Here is an 8,659-nt window from a genome sequence, read left to right as displayed (position 1 = left end):
TTTTTTTTTAAGGTAATATTATAATAGTTTTAATAAAATATTAACTTTTTCATTTTACTTACTTAATTTATAATTTATAATAAACTAATATAATAAAAATTCTTACACCTAATACATTTAACATTAATTTAAGATTTTTATAATAATAAAGTATAATAAGTTTTAATAATTTAAATAAATTTTAATATAATATTTAATTCCTTTTAAATATTAATACCATTTATTAAAAACATTTATTATTATTAAAAATTTTTTATCGTGAATTTTATAATTTATTTTTACCGGTGTAAGTTTTCGGAAATAAAAAATAATAAGTTATAACTTTTTATTATTATCCTTTTAAGAGAATATTGTATTAAAGGTATAATTAAAAACGTTTACTTTTATATATATTTATTTTATAAGGTTAAAATATATTATAATTAAAGCTTGGATAAAATGGTATTTAAAGGTTTTAAATATTTTATTTATTTCTTTAATTTATTTTTAATTTTATTTATCACTTTTATTTACTTTAATAATAAGCCGTATTATCTTAAAAAAATCCTTAATAAAATAGTAATAAAAGTTCGTAAAACTTATAAATTATTAAAATTTTTTTAAAGATTTTAAAGTTTATTAATTTTTAATGCATTTAATTTTATTTTACATTATTAAAATGTTATTAATATTAATGATATATTTAAAAAATTTTACCTTTTATATTCATTAAAAGGATTTCTTCGGGTTTATAGTAAGATAATATTTTAAAAATTTTTTTAATATTTTTTTTACGAGTATATTATATTTTTTAATAATGTTAATATAAATTAAAAAGTTGTTAAAATAAATAAATAACCTTGTGTTAATAAAGTCCTTAAAAATATTATTTATTATAACTTAAAAAGTTATAAATGTATTAATAAGTTTAAAAGGCATTATAAAATATTTAAATAAATTATATTTATATTAAAATATTATTTTTTATTCGTTACTTTTTTTAATTTATATAAAGTAAAATCCAAACTTTAAATTAATTTTAATATATTATTTAATAGTTTAAAATTAAATTTAAAATTTAATAATAAAAAGGATAAGATAACGGATAAATACGGTAATATTATTTAACCTTTAATAATTAATAATTAATCGGAATGGATTTTTTAGGTTTAATTTATTAATAAATATTATGGGTACTTTATAAAAAGAGGTTAACTTCTTAATTTATTTTATATTAAACATTTTTTTTAATTAAAGTTTTAAAGTATTAAATTTTTTTTTATTTATGGTGTAAAAAGGGCCTCATGGAAATATTTTTTCCTTTATTAAATTAATTAAATGATTTTAGGATTAATAATTTAAGAATTAATATTTTGCTTTTTTAATTATAATATATATAAATTTATAAAATTTTTTAAGTATAAATTTTAGGGTTTTTTTTATTTTAATATTATGTATTATTATAATTTTTTATATTTCTTAAAAAACTAAATTAACGTAGTTTTTTTAATAATATTTAAAGGTAAATTTTATTTTTATAAAGTTAATAAAAAAGTATACCGGTTTATAAATTTCCATTTATTAATAAAAAAAAATGATATTTATTTTATTATTAAAGTTACTTAATTTAAAGTTGATTTATAAGAAGTAATTTTTTTAATATTATAATATAATAAATTTTAAGAAATATTTACCCACGTTAAATATAAGCGTATTATTAAAAGTTATTATTATTTTTAGGGTAGTTTTTTTAATAATAAGTAATTTTTATTTTTTTATTTTAAATAAAGATATTAAAGGGATAAAATTATTTATATTTAATAATATTTTAACTTTATGCTCTTTATAATTATATATAAGTATTATAATTATAATAAGTTTTTAACCCGTTTTTAACTTATAAAGTTTTTTCTTTTTTAACTTTAAATTAACTTTATTATTTAATTTTTTAATAATTACGGTTTACGTAAATTTACCTTAATAAAGTTATAAATTTTAATAAAGTAAATTATTAAAACTTATTAAAAATTTAAATCGGAATTATTAATTTTTATAATCCGAAGTTATATTATATTTTTAAAAGCCGCGTTAATTTTTATTTTTTTATTTAAGGAAAGCGGTTTTTTAGTATTATTTTTTTATAATTTTTTAATAATTAAAACTTTTTTTAAAGGTGGAAGTAATTTTTTATTATTAATATTTTTTTTGGTAAAATAAGTTAAGGTTTAATAATTATTTTAATTATAATATTAATATATTTTTTTATTTTTTTTTTATTTATTAATATTTTCCTAGCTAATTTTTTTTAACACTTTTTTATTTCCGGATTAATGCTTTTTATTAAAATTAAATTTACCGTTTAATTTTAATTAACTTATATTTTTTAAAAATTAATTTTAATTTAAAGTAAAATAATTTTAATTACGATTTTATTGGTTTAATTTTAAATATTTTTTCGTTAAAATAAATATATTTTTTATTAATGAAATACTTAAGTTAATTAATATATTTTTATAAATTTAACCAACTTTTTAAATGGTTTATATAAACTTATTATCCGTAATTAATAAACTTTTTTATTTAAAATATATTAATTTAATAATTTTATTAAAAAAGGTTTTAATAATATAAGTTTAATAAATTATTCTAAACTATTTAATTATTTTATTAAAATCTTAAAATTTTATAAAATATTAAATTATATTCTTTTAATATTTTAATTTAATTATTTTTTTATAATTTTAATGTTTTTTTAAGGGATTTTTAAACTTATTTTTTAAGGTGTTAATATAAGTTTTTTAAAAGTTAATAAATCTTAGTTTTTTAATTTAAGTCGTTTTTTATTAATATTAAAATTATCTTTTTTTTATTAATAAAAAATTAACTTAATTAATTCATTAATAATTTTTTAAGAAATTTATTATATATGTTTTAATATACGCTTTTACTTTTAATTATTAAATATAAAATTTTAATAAGTTTTTTCCGTTATAAATAAGTAATTTATTTAGTTAAATAAACATAACGATGGTAAAAGTAAGTCGGATTAATTATTTTAAAGCTTTAATTAACCATTCATTAATTCTTTAATTACCATTAATTTTATTTATTAAAAAAAGTTTTAATAAAAGGATATTATTAAATAAACCTTTTCCGTAAGGTTAAAAATTATTATTATTATTAAAATCATTTAAATTTAACCTTAAAAGATCCGGAAGTAAATTATTAACGGGGGGTTATCCACCGTTATTTCCATTTTCATTATTTATAATTAAATTATAACGCATTTTTTAAAATTAAACTTATGCGGCTTTTAAAATGATTTTCGATTAAACTTTTTAAATAAAATTAATTAATAATAAATTTATATTATAAAATTTAAAGGATAAATTTAAATTAAAATATATAAATGGTTTAACGGTTATTTTAGAAAGATTTTAGTTATAAGTTAATAAAGGATTTATTATAATTTTTTTTTTAATGAAGTGTAAAACCGAGTTAATAATTATAAATTTATTATAGGTTTAAAATTTTATAACTTTAATAATAACGTTTTTAATATAAGTTTATAACTTTTTAAATTATTTTTTTTAAGCTTTATTTAATTTATTAAGGTGGATATAATATTTAATAAAAAAGTTATTAATAATTTCATTTATTTATTTCCTTTAATTATTAATTTATTAAATAATAATAATAATATTTTTCATTTTTTTTTTAATAATAAGGAAAATAAATTCGTATAAGCGGATTATTTTTACGAACTTATTAATAACTTAAGTTTATATTTATTTATTTTTAATGAATCGGGTTATTATGCTTTAAATTTATTAAAAAAAAATGTTATTTTTTTTTTTAATTTTTTTTTTAAAATTAAAAATTTATTTTTTAAAAGTTTATATACTTACGTAATTAAAGGTTATTAAAGTATTATACATTTATTAAATTTAAGTATAATATTTTCGTAATTCTTATTAACGGTTATTAATTAAATGTATAACTTTAATAAAAGTATTAAAAGCTTTAATTATATTAAAAATATTATATATTTTTTAATATAATTTAAATATTTAAATAAAAAAATTAATAATGGGGTTTCTTATTTAATAAATAACTCCGTTATTACGTATAATTATATTAAAGTTTTAAAAATTATATAAAACGATAACATTATTATTATTAGGAATAAAAATTAAGGAATCATCTTTTTAAAAATTAAATTTTAAGCTTAATTTTAAATTTATAAAAATGGATATATTAAATTATATATTAAGTTTAATAAAAAATTTATTTTATATATAACATCGTTTCTTTATACGATATAATCGGGTACGAGGATTTAATTAGTTAATAATATAAAATATATTTTTTAAGGGTGGTAGTTTTGGATTAAAATGTTATTAAAGTATTAAAATAAAAAAAAAAAAATTAAAAAATAATTTATTTTTTAAATTAAAAAATATATTATTAAAAAGTTTTTTAAAAAAAAGAATTTTTATTAACTTTTATATAATTTTTTAAATAAATAAAGGTGGTAATTTTAATTTAATTAATTAATTTAAATAATGGCGTTGGAAAAATATTTTTATAAATTTAAAAAGTTTTTCGTTTATTAATAAAAAAAAAAGAGGTATATTATTAAGATTTATAAAATATTTTTTATGAAAACTTTAACGGTATTTAAAATAAATATTTTTCCGAATAATTATAAGGGTATAATTTAATTTAATTAAAATATGGATAAATATTACTTTAAATAAACACGTGTAATAATCCGGGAAAAAATTTATAAACTAAAAAAGAATTATTTATAATAAAGGGAATAAATTTAAAACATAAATTTAATTTATGTAATAATTTTTTAAGGGTTTTAAATCCTTGATCCTTTCCTTTTCTTCGAAAAGAAATCGTTTTAATTATTTAAATTTAATTTATTATGCTTAAGATTTAAGTTTCGGCGCTTTAAATGCTTATAAACATTTTATTAATTAATCCTATATATGTGGAATAACTTGGTAACTATTCTTAATAACTAATAAATTAATTATTCTAATTTAATAATCTCATATTTTATATATATTAAAGGCATGGCACTTATTGCTGTGTAATACTACTTATGTAACTGATAATTTATTATCCACGAAGGGTGCGATACTTTTGTTATTATGAGCACAACAATTTTTCGTCCTTCGATTCGAATATATTTGCCGTGAGCTATGTTACTTGGAGTGCCTGTAGGGATCTCTTAATAGGTGTTATTTGACACAAGGTCAAGTATGTCACCTAAGCCCTCTTGGATGTGTATAGGTAGTAATTCGATCGTCTATGGCTGCTGCAGGCATTCCTTGGATTTGGTCGAATATTCTTTTACTTCGGAGGTTAACCGGACATACTTGTTTTGCAATTGATTCAGAATCGTACTCCTTTTGACACATGACGGCGTCGGCAGTGTCGTACGTATAGAGGGGTTCGTGGAAAACATCGTATGACTCGAACTTGTCGACAAGCCAAGTTAATTGGGTTGGGCGCAGTGCAAGAAAACAACCTAGGGATTTAGGCTGTATATCAGAACCACACCAAGTACCACGGAAGGACTGCCATGACGAGAAGAAACTCACATCTTCAACACGAAACGTGTTCAACTTGACAAGGACTTCATGATATGTATATTTGTTACCAAAAAGGAGACCTAATGAACTGCCTGAATAGCACAACAACGGCGCAAATATCCGGATGTTTTAACGTAGTAAATAGTCACGTTCTCTACTAGGAAGACAAGACTTTTAGGTTGAGTGATAAGCAAACTAATAAATGAAATATTATTGTCACTAGTAACACGGAATGAACGCCCGTGAGCATGTATTTTACTCTCTCGGCCCGTGTCATACGGATGGCTGGCCTATCCTCGTTTACTCCCGCGACGAGCTTTGTCCAGTTTCATATTTAGGGCTATAGTTCAATAATTATAAGGTATTACGAGGCTTGAACTACTACATAAAGGTACGGATGGGAAACTAGATGTGATGAGGCGCGGTACCCAATCCTTAGGTCAGGCACCGAGAGGGCGGTACCCCCAAGCTAACCGCGGCGATTCGTACCTCTTATTTTGACAAATCGTTTACATTGTTAAATGTAAATTGGGGACCCCACGTCATTATTCGGTAAAGTCAAGGCTATGTCAGAGCATACCCTTGAACAAAATTGTCAAATTGTCGTGCCTGCCGAGAAGAGTCATCCTCCATCATTCTTCCGAAGCACGGATGTCCCGGGAGACTATACGGATATAGTAGTCTATTTCTATTTTAAGGTGTAGATGGCGACAGGTACCGGCTGAAATATCGAGTGTCTCGCGGAGAAACTTTTCACAGGGCTGTATTGTACCAACAATAATGAGGCCGCGGCGTGGAATGATGCTGGTCTGAGCTTCCAACTAACTCCCACTATCCCCTGGGTAGGTAGCCATGGCTCTTTACAAAGTAATTTCGCGTGAATTTCGCGTGGTGACAGGGATGTTGAAACGACGCCATCACAGAAAACGAGGCGGGAGAAATGAACTTCAAGTTTATTGACAAGTCGGCATCATCACCGATGCAACCGGAATGTTCATATTATATTATATTCTTGTTCGTCTTGGGGTGATGTTGGAATATATCCAGTGTTGCGCCTGTTGGATGTTAGTCAGAAATTTATAATAAATGAAGGCTGTGTGTTAGATAGGGGAACGGGATAATTTTTACCAATTTAAATATCTATCTAATTACGATAGACTATCTACCTAGGTAGGCGAGTAAGTAATACATCTTTGGGCAATAGATGACCCTATGTCAACGAAAAGAGTCTATCTGGCGAAATCCAGTAATTGGTACACACTCTTTTAGCGGACGAGCTCGCAACCACACTACGGCCACCAACTCCGAGCAAACCCCCACGAAGACACACCGGTCAGACCAGTTGGGCACGAACGCACACACGATCAGGTTGATAGAAAGGCAACCTGTACCCTCCTTTACCTGGAACAATCCACTTTGCCTCCAACAGACCACCGAATCGCTTGATTATGGAACCACATCATTAATGTCGTAGTCAATGGTAAATGACTTCGAAAGCCAAGCCTTCAAATTGTTTGAAATGCTCTACGAATCCAGGCCAGCCTGGTTTGCCTCGCCAGTATAGCGAATGGCGCAGTGGGAATGATGCGATCGTAGCCGTGGGGCCCACCCGGCCATACGTGAAGTTCTGCTTGGACACCACCTTCCCATAATTTAGAGGCGAAGGCCACGATCTCATCCCGGAACGGTTCGGCCGAAGCGCAGTCGAGGAAGGTGGGTGGCATTCTCGAGAGATCCTGTGCTCGTGCGGGCGCTTCGTATTCACTGACCGCACTGCCTCCGGCCCGTTCGCCGAGGAGACACCTCCAAGCAAACTTGTTTAGAGTTGAGTTATAAAAGGGGCCGGTGGAGAACTGCTGAGACGACACCCTCTCGTTTCTGTCGTCGAGCATGGGGCATTCGAGGACAAGGCCGCACAGCTTCGGGCCGCATCGATCGCGCGCCATCAAGGCGGCTGCTGCCGCCAAACCACCCCCAGCAGATGTGCCGTAGAGTAACAGGCGATCAGGATCGATGCCCAGTTCCGACAGATGCTTACTAGTCCAGAGCAATGCCGCATAACAGTCTTCTACAGGCTCCGTACCTGTGTTTTCTGGCGCACGTCCGTACTCCACACTGATAGTGATAGCACTGAACTCCCTTGCCCATGTGACGCTGGTGTCCAGACCAGCGAAGCGATCGGCCGCGACCAAGGCGCCGCCGTGGATGTAGAAGATGCATGGACGACTTTCGTCTGCGGGTGCCAATGGCTTTACGACCGAGATAGTTAGACTCTGTCGGGGTCCTGGAATCGTGATGTCCTCAACGTTGATGCTCTTGTCAGCAAGTAAGGCGCTGGTGAGGGGTTGAGTTCGCGCTGACGCGTCTTTGCGAAGCTTTTCAACTTCATATCGCTCGGGCATGCCACCGAGGGCTTTGAAGATAGAGTCTATCTCGGCATCATATGGCGGTCTTGGCAAGCGATCAGCTGGCCCCGCCAAAATCTTGCGCATTCTGAGCGAGTTGTAATACACGAAGGTAATCCAACTAGTTAGGACAGAGCAGACGGGGCTTGCGTCGGCGTCGAGTGATAAAGGATCTTGGTGAGGGTTGTGCGTGTGGTCTATACATCGACGGAGACGGCCTGGCGAGGAAACGGGTTGACATTTATGTTGGAGCTTTGCAGGAACAGGGGCTAGTCGATGGCGACAGGCTAACCTAGTGTGTGCTCTGCAAGGGAAGAGCCAACTGGCGATCCCTTGAACCAATCGCGTGAAGCATAGGCAGAAAATCTCGGCAGTCGGTGAGGGTCGAGGAGACTCGACTTGGAGATCGATTCCACAAATCTGAAGTCGGAGGAACCGGCCATCTCCTATTCTCCAAAACGACTCGTCATCTGCAGGGTGACTGGTCAGAACCGCACCGCAGTGATAAAGATGGCGAAAGCAGTCCAGGCAAACTACGACGACCCGGCAACCCGAGCAAGTAGACAGGCTTACTGCCTATGGGGAATCCCGTGACATGAGTTATATGCATGCAGTATGCAAGCTGCAATTATCCATGAGTCAAGATCCTTATTTTAGAACCCGAAT

At 27.5% G+C, this 8,659-nt stretch overlaps 1 protein-coding gene across 1 annotated transcript; it reads right to left on the bottom strand.

Annotated features, from left to right (window-relative positions):
- Window positions 1–6,692: 6,692 nt before the first annotated feature.
- F4807DRAFT_421709 (lipase) lies at window positions 6,693–8,657 on the bottom strand. The gene has a single exon (XM_047997605.1). The coding sequence runs from the start codon at window positions 8,078–8,080 to the stop codon at window positions 7,094–7,096; it is 987 nt and encodes a 328-aa protein (XP_047855639.1). The 5' UTR covers window positions 8,081–8,657; the 3' UTR covers window positions 6,693–7,093.
- Window positions 8,658–8,659: the final 2 nt, after the last annotated feature.

Source organism: Annulohypoxylon truncatum (assembly GCF_022578515.1).
Source record: "Annulohypoxylon truncatum strain CBS 140777 unplaced genomic scaffold F4807scaffold_11, whole genome shotgun sequence".
NCBI classification, from domain to species: Eukaryota; Fungi; Ascomycota; class Sordariomycetes; order Xylariales; family Hypoxylaceae; genus Annulohypoxylon; species Annulohypoxylon truncatum.
The sequence above is the reverse complement of the archived record's forward strand: the minus strand, read 5'-3'. Positions and strand labels throughout refer to the sequence as shown.

Bases quoted from the DNA above. Each gene is read 5' to 3' on its own strand.
- F4807DRAFT_421709 (XM_047997605.1), bottom strand. From the start codon at position 8,080: ATGCGCAAGATTTTGGCGGGGCCAGCTGATCGCTTGCCAAGACCGCCA.